Source organism: Orcinus orca, chromosome 15 (assembly GCF_937001465.1).
Source record: "Orcinus orca chromosome 15, mOrcOrc1.1, whole genome shotgun sequence".
NCBI lineage: Eukaryota > Metazoa > Chordata > Mammalia > Artiodactyla > Delphinidae > Orcinus > Orcinus orca.
Window position 1 is genome coordinate 58,933,370 of NC_064573.1, and position 20,240 is coordinate 58,953,609.

The window sequence follows — 20,240 nt, forward strand, 5'->3', positions numbered from 1 at the left end:
TACAGTTATGTAGTAACCATTGGTAACCACTGGGGAAAACTGAGGAGTAACCAGGACCTCTCTGAGCTATTTTTGCAGCTTCCTGTGAGCCTAGAATTATTTCAAGATAAACAATTTTTCAAAAGTTATTTTTTGGTATAATTTAAAATTCAAAGGTATTGGTTACTAACATAATTATTTCTTAACTCACTGGTAATAATAATAAAGTCGACTTTTATGAATATACTGAAATCTCTTTCCCTGAGCATAAGTAAAAGCTGTAACAAGAAAATGCATGAAGGATTCGTTTCTGTAAAGAAGAGATGTCTATGAGATGTTTTAGATAAATAACATACATATTATCATGGATAATAATAATAATAAGGCTTTATTATTATGGGTAATAATATCTATGAGATATTATGGGTAAAGCACCTAGAATAGTACTTAGAACTTAGCAAATACGCTGCACTTATCTTGTATTATTATTAATGTCATTTATTTAATATTATCTGGCATTCTTATTAATACTACTAAATTGGGAGCTTATGGTGATTTCACTAAAATAATTATGTAATCAAAATATTTTGAGCCAAAGTTTTTTCCTCCCCACACTTCTTCTTGGTCAAAATTCAAATCCCCTTTCAGAAGTCTTCTTTGCTGAAACAACAGTCTCTGACGATCGTGTGAAAGTTCATTCTGTCTTCTGATGGAGATGTTAGTATAGTTCCTCCAAGGGCATTAGATCTTTGTTGTTTGCATTTCAGTATTGACCCTTGAGTTTACTTTACTTTCAACTCTCTTGCCTTCTCTAAAATGTTTTGAGGCAGTACTTCTAATAGCATTAAGCATCTCATTTTTAGTTTAATCCCAAACCTTGTAGTTCTAAATAAAAAATTGAACCGCAGGCCCCCAAGGTTTTCATCTAATATCTGGTTCCTTGGATTAGGGCCAAGTCTTCGTTTTTTAAAGCATCAGCACGTTCTAAATACACTTTTTGCTACTTCCTTTTAACATCTGACCTTGGTTCACTTAAACTAATTGTTATCCTTTCAGCAGATTGTGATCCTAAAAAAAAAAAAAAAAACAGAAATTACACTATAGAACATTGGTGGAATTTTTAAAATTCTGAGTTCAGTGCCCTCCATTGTAAACTGTGCCGCTTCAGTAGTACTCTATTTTTTTTTTTTAATAATTGAAGTATAGTTGATTTACAATGTTGTGTTAGCTTCTGGTATACATCAAAGTGATTCAGTTATACATGCATATTCTATTTCATATTCTTTTCCATTATGGTTTATCACAGGATATTGAATATAGTTCTCTGGGTCAGTAGTACTCTCTTAATCATGATAGTAATTTATTTAAAACCAAATAAAAGCATATCATTTTTAAAAAACTTTTTAAAGAACCAAGCCTCAAAAACATCAAATTAATGTACACTTGTAATGTAGGAATCTTCTGATTTATAATTGTCACCTGTTCGTTCACTAATACTTACAGAGCTCCGCCTATGTGCCGGGTGGATGCTGGGCACCAAGGGTGCGCAGAGGCTCAGCTCCGCCCCTTGGGGCTCCTGGTAGGGGAGGAGACTGGCCTTCGTGCTCAAATGCCCTGTGCATGGCATACATTGTACTGATTACATGACAGTTGTAGGGCACTTAATGTGTATAAGCTCCTTACATGCTCTCTTAACTGACATTCATTGGTTTGAATACTGAAAGCAATGCTGTTAAGTAATTTAAATTATTAGAGTATTCCAATTGGATAAATTAAAAACCAAATTCAGTAACTGGCCTGTGGCCACACGCTTAGGAATCAGTCAGAGCTGGGATTCCAAGCCCAGTCTTCTGGTCCTAGATCCCATGCTCTTTCCTCTTCTGCACCCTGTGTTGGGAGCCAAGATTGAAGGTGAATTCAGAGTTCCCCCAAGTGTGAAATGCAAGCAGCAGGTGCACTTGCAGGTGGCTTTTAGGAGGTCCACTCATGAGGAATAAACAGTGCTGATATGCAGGGTGAGGAAGTGACTGCCTGTCCAGTTGGTTCTTTTGGTCCTTCGATTGATTCATCCGTGAGCCTGTGTTTGGGGCTAGAGCATCTTTCTCTCCCAAGGAAGAAGAGGCCTCGGGCTCAGAATGTGGCTAAGCAGCGCTGCCAGGCAGGATTGATAGCGTTGTTGTGAGTTTGTGGCCTTTACTTTTTCTGTTATCTTTACCTGTGGTGTGTGTTTTGGCCTTCCACTTACTGAAGTGATATGAAATCTCATTTCCAAATGAACATTTAAATATATAATACTTTAAATAAGTAAATTAGAGGGAAGAGGTGAGAGGACAGGGGAAATAGCGAAGGTGGGACCCAGGGACTGAGACTTGGGAAGAGCTCGTGGAGCTACTCTGTCAACCTCACGTGCCTTCGGGATTTTTGTTTCATCTTCTTCTGCACCTACCTGCAACTTCCCAAACCAAAAGCATCTTCAGAAGATGATGACAGTTTGTAGGGAGCACATGCAGATGAATAAAGCATTCCACCCAAGGTCTGGGGTAAGATGATTTTAGCCACTAATGTTTGATCTGCTTTGAGAGATGAGTTAGTCCTTTCGGGATTCCCTCTCTCGGGAGGGGTGATCAGCATATGGAAACTTCCACCAAGATTCCCGCCCTGCCTGGTGCAGCCTCACTGTTTCAACTTTGTTTTCAGTCTCCTCCTCACACCCAGATTCTAAGGCTCAGAGCCAAGACTTGTGTCACAAGAAGTCTCTGGACACCTAGGGTGATAGTGTCCCCAGATTTTTTTTATTAATTTTTATTGGAATATAGTTGCTTTACAATGTTGTGTTAGTTTCTGCTGTACAGCAAAGTGAATCAGCTATACGTATATAAATATTCCCTCTTTTTTAGATTTCCTTCCCATTTAGGTCACCACAAAGCACTGAGTAGAGTTCCCTGTGCTGTACAGTAGGTTCTCATTGGTTATCTGTTTTATACATACTAGTGTGTATATGTCAATCCCAATCTCCCATTTCATCCCACCACCACCCCTGCCCCCCTTGGTAACCATAAGTTTGTTTTCTACGTCTGTGACTCTATTTCTGCTTTGCAAATAAGTTCATCTGTACTATTTTTCTAGATTCCACATATAAGCAATGTTGTATGATATTTGTTTTTCTCTTTCTGACTTACTTCACTCTGTAAGACAATCTCTGGGTCCATCCACGTCTCTGCAAATGGCACTATTTCATTCCTTTTTATGGCTGAGTAATATTCCATTGTACATATGTACCGCATCTCCTTTATCCATTCCTCTGTCGATGGACATTTAGGCTGCTTCCATGTCCTGGCTATTGTAAATAGTACAGCAATGAACATTGCGGTGCCTGCATCCTTTCAAATTATGTTTTCTCCAGATATATGCCCAGGAGTGGGATTTCTGGGTCATATGGTAGCTCTATTTTTAGTTTTTTAGGGAACCTCCATACCCAACTTTCAATAAGAAATATCATTTGTCCAAACATCAGTCAATAAAGGAAAGCAGCTATGACTCCAATTTCAAAATATGTTATAATTTTCAATAAGAATGTTTGCTTCTAAGAAAAGTTAAACTTTCTGACAGAATACATTGAGATGTAATTATTCTTCACGAAACTGTTAGCAAAGGTATTTCTAACCTTAATTTCCTAATTTCTAAAATACTCCTCCCTTCTAAATTTTTACCGTGAATCTCGTGTCTCGGGTCCTGCAGGAAGAGCCTGGGAACGGTGCCGATAGGTTTTATAAATGAATAGATGTCAAAGAGAGAGTCACAAACCTCTCATTAAAATTCCTTTTTCTGCTCTACTTGTTCTTTCCAAGCCTGTCATGTCTAAAAAAGTGTCCTTAGATTTTCAGCCACATTTGATGGAGCGTCTGTGCTGTGATTTGTGAGGTGAGGACATTTTAAAACTCACAGCTCTCCAAGAAATACCATGGAAAAGATGTTTGTTTTTTAACAGAAAGGAAAGAACAAAACAATAATCGCCCCATTTCTAAATGCTGTATAGAATCCGTGGAGGGAAAACATAGAGGAAAACAATGGAAAGGACATTGTCAGGGTGACGCTAACAAAAATTGGCAGCAAAGTCAGTAAGGATTTACTGTCATCGAAGTCTGAAGCTCTAATGTTAGAACAGCAGTAATTGCTAGCGCTGACTGAGCACTTCCTGTTTACCTGGTGCATTGCACATGTCAAGTCTCTAGGTCCTTGAGACCGCCCTGTTGTCAGTAGGGAGACTTGCTATGTTTTCAAATAGGGACATGGCAGGTGCCCACGTGCTTTTTTAAAAGCTTACCCTAGGAGAAGTGTATAAACCACGGGGAGGTGAAGTGACCAGGTAGGAAGCTACTGCAGTCATGCAGACCAGAAGTGAGTGGAAGTCAGCTTCTCTGGCTAGTCCCAGAAGGAAAGGAGGAGCTTGCTTTCTGCAAAAGCATCCATTTGTTCTCTAGATGCTTCAAGGATTCCTTTTGCCAAAGGGGACCGTTGCTCATCTCTGAAGATCTGGGCACTGTTAGCACAGGCTCACCAACAAATCACTCTTCCAGGGCAGGTACAGAGGTAGAGGAAATTACAGTTCTCGAGTTGTATTAACATCTCAGACCCTGGCAGTATCTGCATCTGAGGGGAAATGAAAATCCTTATCTCTCCGAAAGATGGTGGCGCTCTCTGAGGAAGGACTCAAACCCAGACTGATTTAGAGAGGCAGCACAGCAATTACATCAGTCGCGTTCACCTGCCTTGAAAGCAGAGCAGTCCCCTTTTTGGTGGCCACCTGTGACAAGCCGCTCATTGGCATCACGATTTTGACACCCCATCTGATGACTGGGCCTCCTTGGGAGCGCCAGGGTAATGCAGTGAGGACAGGGCCAGGACCAAGTTCCAGGACCTTTGCAAAATTGCTTGATCTCATGATGTCCTGTGACTGATCAGAGATAGGCATGCCCAAATCAAAAAAGTAAACTTGGACCAAGATTTATGTAGTGAATGTAAACATATAAACAGTGCTGTAAATCCCTTGCAGTGCAGCCCCTCTGCTACCCCATCCTCCCTGCTCAAGAAGCAGCAGAGACCCTATCGGGACCATCTAGAAGGATGAGTCTGTACATGCAGCCTTTGACTTTCAAACTGAGGAATATCCGTCTCAGGCCCCCTTCAGGGGACAAGTGCCAGGGGACAAGAGACTCCCCGAAACTCTCTGCTGCCTCCTCAGCATCAGTGGGTGAGAACATCCTCGTGAGACTGAAAGTGGGGTCCAGCTGCTCGCCACTCAAAAACCAGTAAAGAGGCAAGGTTGCTGGAAAGGAAAGTTTGCTTTATTTCGGATGCCGGCAACTTGGACAGGGTGAGGGTGGGGGACTCCTGTCCAAAGGCTGACTCCCCCCCAACTGACAATCAGTGGGCAAGAGGTTTCAGAGACGGAGGGAGGGGGCTACATGCAGAAACAGCACAGTCAGCCTTGACCGTCGTCTTGTTACTGGTCATCGGTGGTCTGACCAGAGTTATCTTGATTGCTTTAAGTACCGTTAATATTCAGTTCCAGGGTTGGTTTGTTCCCACTTCCTTGAGGCCAGTCCTCGGAATTGTGGCAGCTTATGTCATGGCTACAGTCTGGTCATAATGTAGTTAACTTCTTCCACCTGGTGGAGGTTTCAGTATCTATAAGACAGCTCACAGGAGATGGCTCAGAACATTATCTATAGCCCTTGAGGAGGAACTGAAGGTTCTTGACTTTGCTTAATGACTTAAACTATTATTGTTTAGTCTTGTTGGACTGTTTTCCTTTGTTTCTCCATTTTCTCACTTCTCTGATTAAAGTTATTCTTTGGCTAAAGTTTTTCTACAGACAAAAGGCAGGTGGAGGACATGGGGGGAAGGACCATAGGGTCCTGCTTGGTTTCACTCACGTCTGTGGGACAGGGGCTTCCAGGCCTGAGAAGGTAGACCAGATGGGAGGCGTCACTGGGCCCTGCTGAGCACAGCGGGTGTCACTAAGCTTCCTTCCAGGGAACAAAGGGAAGAGGAATGAATGCCAGGAAAGAGTTGACTATCCCCAAACAGCTACCCTCTGCCTCTTAAAATTAATGCTCGACTGAAACTCACACCAAATATATCAAAATAGCCCCCTTTCTTGTATAGATATTTTATTTATTTATTTATTATTGATGTACAATATTATGTAATTTTCAGATGTATAATGTAGTGGTTCACAATTTTTAAAGGTTATATATTCCATTTATAGTTATTATAAAATATTGGCTATATTCCCTGTGTTAAACAATATATTCTTGTAGCTTATTTATTTTATATCTAGTAGTTGGTACCTCTTTTTTTTTTTTTTTTTTGGCTGCTTTTTTGGGTCTTCGTTGCTGTGCATGGCTTTCTCTAGTTGTGGTGAGCGGGGGCTACTCTTCGTTGAGGTGTGCAGGCTTCAGTAGTTGTGGCTAGCGGGCTCTAGAGTGCAGGCTCAGTAGTTGTGGCGCATGGGCTTAGTTGCTGCATCGCATGTGGGATCTTCCTGGACCAAGGCTTGAACCCATGTCCCCTGCATTAGTAGGCGGATTTTTAACCACTGAGCTACCGGAGAAGCCCTAGTTTGTACCTCTTAATCCCCTACCCTATCTTGCTCCCCACCTTCCCTCTCCCCACTGGTAACCACTAGTTTGTTTTCTATATCAGTGAGTCTGTTTCTTTTTGTTGCATTCACTGGTTTGGTTTTTCTACATTTAAGTGATATCATACAATATTTGTCTTTCTCTGATTGACTTATTTCACTTAGCATAATACCCTCCAAGTTCATCCATGTTTTTGCAAATGGCAAAATTTCATTCTTTTTTGTGTCTGAATAGTGTTCCATTGTATATATGTACCACATCTTCTTTATCCATTCATCTGTTGATGGACACTTAGGTTGCTTCCATGTCTTTCCTACTGTAAATAATGCTGCTATGAACATTGAGGTTCATGTATTGTGTCAAATTAGTGTTTTCATTTTGGGGGGATATATACCCAGGGGTGGAATCACTGGGTCATATGGTAGTTCTATTTTTAGTTTTTTGAGGAACCTCCATACTGTTCTCCACAGTGGCTGCACCAACTTACATTCCCACCAACAGTGTACAAGGGTTCCCTTTTCTCCACACCCTCTCCAACATATGTTATTTGTGTTCTTTTTGATGATAGCCATTCTGACAGGTGTGAGGTGATACCTCATTGTAGTTTTAATTTGCATTTATCTGATGACTAGCGATGTAGAGCATCTTTTCATGTGCCTGTTGGCCATCTCTATGTCTTCTTTGGAAAAATGTCTGTTCAGGTTTTCTGCTTCTTTTTTAATCGGGTGGTTTGCTTTTTTGTTGTTGAGTTGTATGAGCTGTTTATGTATTTTGGATATTAACCCTTTATTGGTCATATCATTTGCAAACATTTTCTCCCATTCTGTAGGTTTTCTTTTCATTTTGTTGATGGTTTCCTTTGCTGTGCATAAACTTATAAGTTTAACTAGGTCCCATTTGGTTGTTTTTGCTTTTATTTGCTTTGCTTTAAGAGACAGATCTAAACAAATATTGCTATGATTTATGTCAAAGAAAGTTCTGCCTGTGTTTTCTTCCAGAAACTTTATGGTTTCCAGTCTTACATCAGGTCTGTAAGGCATTTTGACAAAGCCACCTTACTTTGCCTCAGTCTTTGTGATTCCGTGAGATATTGGCCTTGCCTGTGGAATGTTCAGCAACAACCCAGGCTTCGAAGTTACTGTTTCACCTCTTTTTCTCCACCACTGAGCTGAAGAGTATTTATTTTTCTCTCTGCCCACTTGATCAGTGGTTTTCAGACTTCTTTTCCTGCTTCAATTCACTTGAGGGGTATGTCACATCATTAGCGGGAGCTTAGTACTGCAATGATTCTGAAGGTGGAAAGAAAAGGAGCTTTGAAATTGGGCAGATTTCCTGAAAAGCAGGTCTATTGAGGGTCCCTCCAGGGTGCACACGGCTTCACATCCCGGGAAAATCACTGTGCAGATGGCAAGAGAGCTGTGTGTCATCCAACAGGATTATTCCACAAAAAGTGGAAATCAGAAATGCCTGGCGACTTCTGACCCACGGCCAGGGCGACTTCAGAAAGCTGAGTGTGCAGTGTGATGCAGTCAGCACAAAGGCACGCGTCCTCGGCCAGCTAGGAGGTCAAGCACAAGGAGCACAGGGTTCAGAGCCGGGCAGCCCTGGGTCCAGGCCCCAGCCGTTCTGCTTCCCTGCTGTGTGGTTGCAGGCAATCCACTTCATGCCTTCTGATCCTAAATTCCCTTCTCTATACAGTAGAAATAAAGACTTGCCTGGTAGAACTTCAAAGATGCCATAAGCATATATTATTCATATAAGACATTGCTGTGAAAAGTCACTCATTCAGAGTAATATCCAACAGAATAAAAAACATTTTTAAGCTCAGTCAAATGTCAGGGTACAAATGTTTCTGGGCACTAAAACATCACATAATATTTTAGGCTCTAAACCTCAAGTCCATTATCACATACGAAAGAGATGTTAGGTAAAGGAAGGCAATATGGCAACTGTTGCCTAGAGCACCACCAGCTGAATCCTGCAAAATAGAAATTACATTTGGAACTGAATTACATTGTACTAAAACATGGCCATTTGAAGTCCTGAGATTAATTAGCAAGTTCCTTAAAGATATCAGCGTGTTGGCATTTCGATTTCAGTTTGTTTAGAAGTAACAGTTCCTGGGTCAAGGTTCTTGTTTCACCCAGCCCTCACCTCTCTTGCCCTTGAAGGCTCACACACTCCCTCTGGCTGCCTCTGTCCGGGACATTGATGATGGCAGTGACTGGTGGCCACCGCTGCCTCTGGCCCCGAGCTGCCAGGGCCACCTTCCCATCGACACTCCACCCTGCGGCCTGTCAGGCAAGCGTAGGTGGCTTTAGTGCAATAGCAATAAATAGTTTATGTAGACCAAATAAAATGCAGCGTTGGAAGAACCCAAAGAGGTGTATGGCTAGAAAACAAAGAAGTTCAGAGACTTTGCACGCCCCAGTGAGGGCATCTTCCTTCTTTTTGCGTGATGATTTTAGTCATTTTACGTGCACAGTTTTATTCATATGAGAAAGGGAGGAAAACTTCGATTTCAGAAGCTTCTGAAAACAACTCGACCCTGCACTGCCTGAGAACACACCGTGCATTAGATGCAGCCTTGACCTGCATCCCGTCCTTCCCGGCAGCTTTTCTGTTGAATAGGGTTTGGGGTTTTTTTCTCCTTTTTTAATATCTGGGAGCTGTGACATTTTTAACTGACTGCAGCATTTTGGAGTAACATTCTCTTGAGGTGGGCAACTGCGACGTATAATTATATCCTGTGGGAAATGATGGTGGTGTGAGGGGTAGGAAGGAGGTTACTGAACCACAAAAACATGTTTCCTGTTCAGAAAAAAATGGCCGCGTGTGAGATGTTCCACATCCTTCTTCTCTGTGCCCAGGGAGCGTGCAGCATCTTTACGTGGAGCCATTGGTATTCGCTGGACCTTAGCCTGCTTTCATTTTTATTGTTTCGGAGACTTATTACTCTTGCAGAGCGGTTCCCCGGTTTGCTGCCTTTTCTCGGTATATATGAGCTAAGGTAGTCAGAGGAAACACTTTAATTACATTTTAAGCAGAGTCAAAGCCTAAGTCTGTTTATGAAAATTCTAACAGACGGTGCAGTGAGACCATTAACTTCAATCCCCAAAATAACATAAAGTGGTTTTTTTCATAATAAAAAGTCCATAGTTGGTGTGTTAAATTGTATCTGCATATTAAAAATCTGCCCTGAACGCTAAATATTGCCTAAATGTGCGTATTGTATTTAAAAATCCCTCCTGTGAAAAGCATCCTTGGAGCATGGGCCGTTGTCGTGTCTCCCAATCTGGTCCTTACGCAGTTGCTCCGAGGATGGGGCATCATCAGCTGCAAAGAAACGCCTGTGCTGTGGTTGAATCGGATTTTAACCATTACCTGCTCATAACTTTTGTCAAGCAAAAACTGGAGAGATTAAGGAGGAATTGGAGGTTGTACTAAAACGTGAACTTAAGGGTGGGGGAGATGTTAGGAGTAGGTAAGCCAGGTATCCCCCGAGCGGCCAGAATTCATGTGCTCAGGAATCCTCTGAAGGAATTCCTTCAAGGACCCGAGCTCTCACTTTCTCAGCAACAGCAGGATTCAAAACCTGGTTGGCTTTCCTTCCAGTAAATGTGAGAGGAACAGCTCTTCTCTAGAGCCACATAAATGATGTGGTGATTACTTACTTCCCAGGAATACTGGTTCAGAGTACGAGTCTTCTGAAAGCATTCAGTAATTGAATTTATGCAGTTTTATTGGAACACATCCAGCTTTTGACCTTCTTGCAGATAAAAAAAGATAGCCAAAGAACCTTTTGTTCTTACCCCAAGAAAAATGCACAGCAGAAAATTGTCTGAAACGTTTGTTGATTTGCTTCATTTATTAAAAGATATTTAAAAGCCAGAAGGGCTGTGACATAGGACGTGGTAGAATGCTTGTGTAGCAAAATTACTTAATTTTCCTCGGGCGCATTTCACTGGTGGGTTTATTAGTGACTACCTGTTCAGCTCATGGTCTGCAAAAAAGGAAAGGTGGTAGGTCACAGGGTCATCAGAGGAGGCTCAGTCCCTCGGGAAGACGAGGCCTGGAGGAAGAGCCACTTCTGCCTCTGGAGTCTCACGTCTGTGCCAGGCCTTGCTGTGGGCCACACAGGAAGTGGTATTCTATAGCCCTGATGACCTGCATTTCTGCCCTGATTGCTATTCTTGCTCAGAATTCCCAAGCCAGGGGCTTCCCTGGTGGCGCAGTGGTTGAGAGTGCACCTGCCGATGCAGGGGACACAGGTTCGAACCCTGGTCCAGAAAGATCCCACATGCAACGGAGCAACTAAGCCCATGTGTCACAACTACTGAGCCTGCGCTTTAGAGCCTGTGAGCCACAACTACTGAAGCCCGTGCATCTAGAGCCTGTGTTCCACAACAAGAGAAGCCACCGCAGTGAGAAGCCCGCGCACCACAACAAAGAGTAGCCCCTGCTCGCCGCAATTAGAGGAAGCCTGCATGCAGTAACGATGATCCAACGCAGCCAATAAATAAAAAGAATTTCCAAGCCAGGAAGGCAGCCAGGGGCTCACTGTGCAAAAGACGCATATGTCATGTCACGGCTTCTCTGAGTTGCCCAATGGCTCTAGAGCAATAGATAAAGTTTTATTTTCTAAGTAGAAATTTAAACAGTTGACTTTTGTCCTACTGCAGGCATAAGAGGGAATCTAAAGTCTAAGGTAAATATGTTCTCAGCTATTTTGAAAATGTATGCTAATGGAAAGCCATGACATTTAAAACTGGGTCCATCTTAGAAATGTTTTTAAATGACAATCTCCATAACAAAAGAAAACAAAGCCAGGTGATCAATCCAGAAAGCCCTTTCTTCCTCTCTCTGGGCTCCCCATTAGGTATATTACTTACTTTACAAGCCAAGGATAAGAACACATGGTCTTCATAATGCAAATGTATTCATGGGCATGTATTCATGGGGAGACTGGCTGTATAATTGGAAGCAAAACTGTGCCAGAAAATGCGAGACGGATCACCAGATCTGTAGAGAGTCAGGAAACTGTGGATGGTACCAGTCATCTGATCTTTTCCTTGAAGCAGCTTTTTGTTTTGTTTTGTTTTGATTTTGATTTTGTTTAAGAAAAATACATTCTGCCACTTAAACTGATTCACATAATTCCTGGATGGAAAGTTGGGGAGGCTCATGGCAAGAACTCCCACTTCTACTGTTGCTCTCCTGCTGTTGCTTCCCTGCTACGATCACATTATCCTAGGAGATAAGAAAATTTCCTATTTTGTGAAAGCAGTCGACAGTTAAGCAAAGTTTACTTGACATCTTTTATATTGTCTTGTTGCAAACCTTCATTTGGAGACAAGGAGATACGATCTAGGTTGGAAAACAGTCATTGGTCATGTGTAGATTTAACTGTATCCCCTCCAAAGCCCCTGTCGGGAGGGGTGGTCCAGGAAGAGCAGTGGACTAAGGGTCAGAAAGCATTGAGGTCTGACTCACGCTGGTCTGCGATGATCTGGTTGGGGTCTTTGTCTGCAGCAGTAAAGCAGGCAGGTGGTCCTCCATGGCTGCTACTCTCATGAATAGTAGTCAAGACGATGGACTCTTCATTCTGCTCATGTACTGATGCCCGTGGTCAGTGCTCAGAGATGGAGAGCATCGGCCCCACTCTCACAAAAACATGCAGAGGTCAAGTGCAGGGAGATTGGTTATCATCTCGTTGTTGATTTTGTCTGTTTTCTGGTCGCCAGTTAATGAGAACAGTCAAATTAAAATAACGTTTTTTAGACTCGCAGACTTAGAGAACGAACTTATGGTTACCGGGGGGGAAGGGCATGCGGGAGAGGGATAGATTGGGAGTTAGGGATTGACATGTACACACTGCTACATTTAAAATAGATCACCAACAGGGACCTACTCTATAGCACAGGGAACTCTGCTCTACACTCTGTAATGACCTAAATGGGAAAAGAATCTGAAAAAGAATAGATATATATATATGTGTATAACTGAATCACTTTGCTGTACACCTGAAACTAGCACAACATTGGTAATCAACTAGACTCCAATATAAAACAAAAGTTAATAAATTTTTTTAAAAACAACTGTTTTTAAAAGCAAGGGCTATTGGAATTCCTGTGATCACCATAAATGCTAAGGAAACCCCGCTGTGATGTGGGCGCCTTCCCCCACGGAAAGCGTCTGTTTGTCAGGAATGGGAAGGAACTGGTGTGGCTCAGGGTGGCTTTGTCTCCGGTGACCCAGCAGAATCTCCTTGTACTAGTGGAGCAAGTGCCTCCTCCCTAATCCGTTGTTGACCCCCCTCCATCTGTCTGTCTGTCTCTCATCCTGTGGGGAGTTAACTAGTGGCCGTGGGTCTACTGGAAGACACCCAGGTCGTCTTCAGAGTCAGGTCCCTTTTTCATCCTCCCATGAAAATAGCAAAGTCTGGAAACTTTCACATGGGTGGAGAAGGCAGAGGGGAATGAAATTGTAATTACATCACGACAAACTCAAAGTATTAATAGAATTAAATTGTTATAAGGGAAGTCAAATAATAGTTATTACTCAACGGTAAAATAATTGTCATTCACAGAGTAACAAAGACACTTCAGAAAAAGAGGATGACTTTTAAATCCCTGAAGCTATTTTAAATGCATATTTTATGGCGGAATAGACGTTACATGTCTAAATAAATCCTTTACCTATCCTATAACGGTCTTGTTCTAGATGGAATTAACTAACGATTTTCACTGTATTTTTATTAGCTTGATTTATTAATAATCCTGAAAATGTTTGTATTTGTTTTTGTCCTGCATTGCACAGTATCTTCCCCTTCAGTTAGCAATGTATATTGTGAATCTGTTAATACAGTTCTAAGCGTGTAGTGCATCTGATCCTGGTCTGCCTCCATGGTTTTATTTCAAAATGATAAATACAATGTAAAAACTATTATGATAATGAGGTGTCAACAATGACCATGACTAAGGTACCTTACTTTAAAATGGGCAATTGAATACTGTTGGTGGGAATGTAAGTTGGTGCAGCCACTATGGAAAACAGTATGGAGGTTCCTCAGAAAACTAAAAGTAGAATTACCATATGATCCAGCAATCCCACTCCTGGGCATATATCCGACAAAACTACAATTCAAAAAGATACATGCACCCGTATGTTCATAGCAGCACTATTCACAATAGCCAAGGCATGGAAACAACCTAAATGTCCATCGACAGATGAATGGATGAAGAAGATGTTGTATAATATATATATACAAGGGAATACTACTCAGCCATAAAAAAGAACGAAATAATGCCATTTGCATCAACAGGGATGCAGCTAGGGATTATCATACTAAGTGGACTGGGCGTTTGGGGTTAGTAGATGCAAACTATTATATATAGACTGGATAAACAACAAGGTCCTGAGATAAACCATAATGGAAAAGAATAGAAAAGAATAGAAAAAAGAATGCATATATATGTATAACTGAGTCACTTTGCTGTACAGCAGAAATTAACACAACATTATAAGTCAGCTATACTTCAATTTTAAAAAATAAATAATAAAATAAAACGGCAATTTAAAACTCTAACTCTTACGCTTGCAGTGTTATCATTTCCCTCTTGGATGTGATGAAATGGTGTGTCCTTATGTTCTGTTGTGTGGAATTAATAGTGCAAGGGGGACAGTCAGGACAGGGCTCTTTTCCAGCCAGTCTCTGTTGAGGGCCGAGCTGTAAGGTAACAGCAGCTTTAACACACGGCAGTTCACAGAAAGCACGTGCACATTCTTTTTTAACATCTTTATTGGAGTATAATTGCTTTACAATGGTGTGTTAGTTTCTGCTTTATAACAAAGTGAATCAGTTATACATATACATACATCCCCATATCTCCTCCCTCTTACGTCTCCTTCCCACCCTCCCTATCCCACCCCTCTAGGTGGTCACGAAGCACAGAGCTGATCTCCCTGTGCCATGTGGCTGCTTCCCACTAGCTATCGGTTTTACATTTGGTAGTGTATATATGTCCATGCCACTCTCTCACTTCGTCCCAGCTTACCCTTCCCCCTCCCCGTGTCCTCAAGTCCATTCTTTACGTCTGCGTCTTTATTCCTGTCCTGCCCATAGGTTCTTCAGAATGGTTTTGTTTGTTTGTTTGTTTGTTTTTAGATTCCATATGTATGTGTTAGCATACAGTTTTTGTTTTTCTCTTTCTGACTTACTTCACTCTGTATGACAGACTCTAGGTCCATCCACCTCACTACAAATAACTCAATTTCGTTTCTTTTTATGGCTGAGTAATATTCCATTGTATATATGAAGCACGTGCACTTTTACAGACGGACATCATGAACCCTGCAGACAGTGCCTGTGCAGGTCTCCAAGTACTCCAACTCCGCAGACCCCCACACTGCAGAAGTCAAGCTTTATTTGGGCGTCAAAGCCCAGCAGACGGCCCCCAGACACTGCAGTCACTCATTCATTCAGTGACTAATTATCGGACTCCTATCACGAAGCGTGGGCTCCACACCAACAAAAATGAGGACCACGCAGCCCCTGCCTGGGGACATCCACAGCCTGGGGCAGAGACGGTAGGGTATGCCCAGCACTGTGCACTGTGTGGTCAGGTCTGAGCCACCTGCAGGCGGCAGGGCTCCCCGTGGGGTCTGTGAGCAGGTGTGTCCCCACTCCGACCGCACTAAGGAGCAGCTCAGCTGATAAGACACAAGTGGACCCATGAAGAGGAATAATGAATTGGTCCCATTGAACCGCAGACTGATTGCTCACTAGTGGCCATTGCCAGCAATGGCCAAGATGGCCAAGCGCTTTAGCGGGGGATGGAGAGTAGGGGAGTATAAAGGAGCTTCCGTTCTAAAGAGGGACCTTGGAAAGCCATGCTGGGGCATGTCTGAGGATGTGAGTTCCTGGTACCACATTCTCTGACCCCAGAGCATTTTAGAACGATGTTTCCACACACGTGATCTGCCTTTGTGTCTTCCGCCTGCTCTTCCCTTCTCTCCCAGTTGGTGCCAGGAAATATGAGAGTAGGTACAGAAAAGACAACAAAACAGTGTTACTAAATGCTTCTTGCTACCATCCTTCTTCCCAGTACCTCCTTGTAGCGTTGACTACGTGAAGGTGAAACAGAACGTGAACTAAAGTGGAAATTAAAATCCCAGATTTTTTTTTCACTTGTCAACTGATAGCAGAGGACATTTTCATTATAACTTGAACAGAAAAATGTATATCTGACTAATAACATGAAGATTAAAGACCCTAGGCATAATAATGCCAAATCCTTAAATAAATGGACATCTAAGCTCCATTAAAAATGAAAACTCTGGCAGAAGTTCTTAGAGGATTTTAGGCTGGAAGTCGTGAAGTCTTAGCTTACCTACTTTCACAGATTTAACCAAAAATAACCTTCCTTCAGTTTGCAGTTGGGAAGAAAAATGATATCTTTATATCTCGTAGGAGAATATTGAAAGGATGTAATGTAATTAAGAAATTGAGAGAAATGTTAAATTTTCTGTAATAAATATTCAGGTGGGATGGGGATGAACACCCAACCATTTTCAGCGGATGGTACAGATAAATTGTGGGCTTACTCTTCAGCCCCCATCCGTGTTTGTGGCATTTTAACTACAGGAAAACAACAAAAAACTAAATGAGATATTTAAGATATAAAGTAGTTTAATAATCCATTATTTCATTCCTGTGAATATTCTTTTCCTTCCTTGACCCTTGTACACTTTTTAAGAACACCCCCCAGTCGTTAAGATCCCTGTGTTTGTTTACCGCACGGAATTGTAACTCGTCACGTCACTTGTCTCTTTCTTCCAGAGCTTCTTTGAAGGGCAGTCTGCACCATGGGACTCTGCTAAGAAAGATGAAAACAGAATGAAGAACAGATACGGGAATATTATTGCGTGTAAGTGTTGACAGCGTCATCGTGCTGTGACGTAACTTTCTTCTCACATCTGCTGAGATCGACCACCAGCCTCATGCGGCAAGAATTTGCAGTGCAATTACTACCTTCATCCCGCTGGAAAAGCTGGTGTGATGCTCGTATTAGGGAAAGGAAAAACTACCTAAATACCCCCGCTATGTCCGTGTGTCTTGCTGTCGGGCTCCTTTTACTTTTAGATTGAAGGTTTGGGTAACCTAGGTAATGTTCAAATGCTGAGACAGAAAATGCATTTTGGAGGGAGTAAACATAACAGATCTAACGCTTCCCATCTGCTCCATGAGAAGGAATAGACATAATGATTCGAAGCACGCCCCGCTGCCAGGAGCTTCTCGGCAGACATGAGCTCATTAATCCTCAGGACACTTGGGGTAGGGAGGTCAGTAATAGCCCCATTTTGAGGACAGGAAACTGAAACTCAGAAGTTAAATGGTAGTCCCTGTATCACAACACTCATTAGCAGAAGAGCTAGGATGATATCTCAGAAATTCTCAGTTCCTATGAAGAGGAATGGTCCCAATCCATAATGCCTCGGACGGCTTTTAAATCAAGCCCAACCTCATTAACGTTCCGTAACGATGCCGGGATGCCTGGTAGATTGATGAGCTTCCTTCTTCGAGGGCTGAAGCCATCCATCCCCTGCATTAAACTGCTCACAGCCACACGTGACTGCACCGAGGTACTGACAAGGTACTCACGGAATTAATACCATCTCTAAAGATATGTAAATTTAAAAAACAACAATAATGTGAAATATAGAGCACCTAGCTCATCCTCCCTTATTACTTGTAAGAGAACAAACTTGAAAGGTTTGGATACTCCAGCGGAGCTGTATATTATCTCTCTTGATTGTGGAAGTGCGGTTAGATTTTATCTGCCTGAGTTAACATTTTCTTGGTAGGACAGTTGAGCTTCTGTAGCAGCGCCACCCAGGAGAATTTTCTGTGATTGTAGAAATGTTCTGTGTCTGTGCTGTCCGGTGCAGTAGCCCTCACCATACCAGCACTTGAAATGTGGCTGGTGCGACCGAGGAACTGAATTTTCTATTGTATTCAATTTTAATTATTTTTAATTTAGATCGTCCATGAGACGAGGGGCTCCCGTATTGGATGGTGCAGACCTACAGTGTGTTTCATTTTTAAAAAGAAGTGTGTCGGGGTTTACATATAATAAGAACCATCCCAACTGGGCCTGAACGTGGCCTGTTTTCCCTCTGGCCACTCACAAAGCCAAACCACTGGTTCTGCAGATGGCAAGTGCTAGCTTCGGGAGTCTTGTGCATTCATTTACTTAGAGCTTCATTTTTAGAGAGAAGATGTTCCCCTGAGATCTAAGGCTTCATTGCCCCTCAGTGAATTCAGTCAACACTTGGCCCCCCCGAGGACCCCAGGGTGATGGGGACGATGTCCCTGCCCCGAGGACAGAGCAGCACAGGCAGATGAGAGACTGTGAGTCTGGTCTCTCTGCACCAGGACGCAGTCCTGCGTTGGAGCTGTGTGTACAGTGCTGTGTGCTGCAGGGGCTCGGAGAAGGAAAGCATTATTTCCAGCCAGAGAGGGGTCATGGGAAGAGTCCATTGGCCAATATAGATCCTCCCAAGTTCCTTCGTGTTCTCTGCGAGCCTGCTGAAGTTTCACACCCTCAGAAGAATCCAGATTTCTCAAAGTGGCTTATAGGAGCCTTCCCAGGGTTCCTTCAGCTCTGCCACTAATTCCAAGGAGGCCCACCGAGGTAAAATGGGCACTTCGCAGCCATGCCACCCACGCCAGGTGGAAGAGATGTCAGTGAGCCCTTGTCCTGCGGCCGCCATAGCCGAGGTGTGGGCCTCACACCGAGCATCTGGAGAGCAGCGTCCAGGGCTCTGGTTTGGGCTGTGCTCAGAGACCCGGCCTGCCTCTGTTCAGTGTGACTTTGACTCTGCTCCTTCCCAATGCGTAGTTTGACGGCTGCACTTGGTAGATGCTTGAGAAATAGTTTTGAATGCTTAAAGAAAAAAGTGATAAAAGCTAGCATTTGCTGAGCACTTGCTATATGCTAGACACCCCTGTTACACCTGTTAAGCCCTTTACACCTGTTAACTCCCTCACCCCCTGTAATGATCCTGTGACATTGTTTATCTATTTTACAGGAGAGGAAAACTGGGGCATAAAGAAGGTGAAAGGGTTACACAGTTAATAAGATGGGGACAAGATTCCAACCCAGGGGCAGCTCTTATAACCACCACCCAGTGGATGCTGGATAGTCAGTCCCCACCGACCATTAGCATCATTGCCTGCACAGGCCAGTGTCTGTGACGAGGCAGCTTGAGAAGACTTTCACCCCCCTCATCCCCATTCTTCATCTCCCCAGGCCACCTCCAAATAAATATACAAACTAAGTACAAAGAGTATACTCCCTGTTGAAGGCAGCTTCAAGCCAAGTCCTCCAGCCCCCAGGCTGACCCCCTGTGGCCCCCTGTTCTGAAATTCTGGAGCTGCCGCTGTTGTGGGCCTCCTGCAGAAATTCTTCTTCGATGGCTTCAGATCTGTTGCCTAAGAAAGATATTGGGGTCAGGGTCTAATTTATGTATTAATTGTTAGCCTATCATCACTAACCATCACTAGCTCAGAATGGGCGTCACCACCAAGATCATCTTCAACTCTCAAGACCCTGCACTTAGGACAGATTATTTCGTCGCCCTAGGCAGGCACTGGCTGTGGTCCGTGTGTCCAGCAGAATGTTGTCAGAGGTGGAGAAGGGTTAAATCTACCTCCCACCCCCATGAATGTACACTGTCTGTGGGCTGGACCAGACTAGGATGCACGTGAACTAATAGGACAATGTAAATGACTAAGGGAAAAGCCTCTGGGGGCACAAGAGAGGAATTTAGGATTGGGAACTAGAAGACACAGTTCACAGTCTGCTTCACCATGTATTAGCCAAGTGACCATGGGAAAGTCATGAACCTTCTCAATGTCCCAGTTTCCTAAAAAGCCAGCTGTTGTGGAAATGAACTTAAACGCCACATAAACACATCACTGATGGTTGTTACCTTTGAAAAATCACATCTTTCTTCTCTGTTACTCCTTACCCTTCCTCAGCTTAGTGGACTCAGTAGGTCATTTAAAATGGAAAAACAAAAGCAGCATTTGGAAGTCTCGGGTTGGAAATGATGAACTTGTGGATAATTGCAGGCTCTACGTTGCTCCCTAATTGTCAGCAGGATTCTGCCCAGCGACCCGCTCATCACGGGCTGTGACCATGGGCTCTATTTCTGGAGAGTTTGCCTTTATTCCTGATAAATCCCAGAGGGGGTGGATTTTCCAGCTCTCACCTGCCTCCACCTCACCTGTTGGGCTCTTTCAGTGTTTCTTCTATCAGCTTGCGTTGTTTTTGTGCTTTTGTAGGGACAATGTCAGGGAGATGTCCTGTGCCCAGGCAGCTCTGTCCAGTCTCCTGATCTTACCCCTCAGCTGCCGTGGCATTCTGAAGGCTTTCCCCGCACACACGTTGTCTTTTTTTTATGTATTTTTAAAGTAAAAATTGTCTATATTTAAGGTGTACAACATGATGCTTGATATAGATAAATAGCGAAATGATTACGATAGCCAAGCTAATGAAAGTACCTTCCCCTCACGTAGTTGTCATTTTTTATGTGTGGTGAGAGCACCTG

The 20,240-nt window shown here is 43.0% G+C and overlaps 1 protein-coding gene across 6 annotated transcripts in view; it reads left to right on the plus strand.

The window, feature by feature from the left end:
* PTPRM (protein tyrosine phosphatase receptor type M) overlaps positions 1–20,240 on the plus strand; it is a 746,259-nt gene that overhangs the window by 627,663 nt on the left and 98,356 nt on the right. For all 6 annotated transcript variants that reach the window (XM_004275949.3, XM_049698267.1, XM_049698268.1 and 3 more), the window contains one exon: positions 16,465–16,552. In XM_004275949.3, coding sequence (XP_004275997.1) covers positions 16,465–16,552 — 88 coding nt within the window. The remainder of the gene's footprint in view (positions 1–16,464; positions 16,553–20,240) is intronic.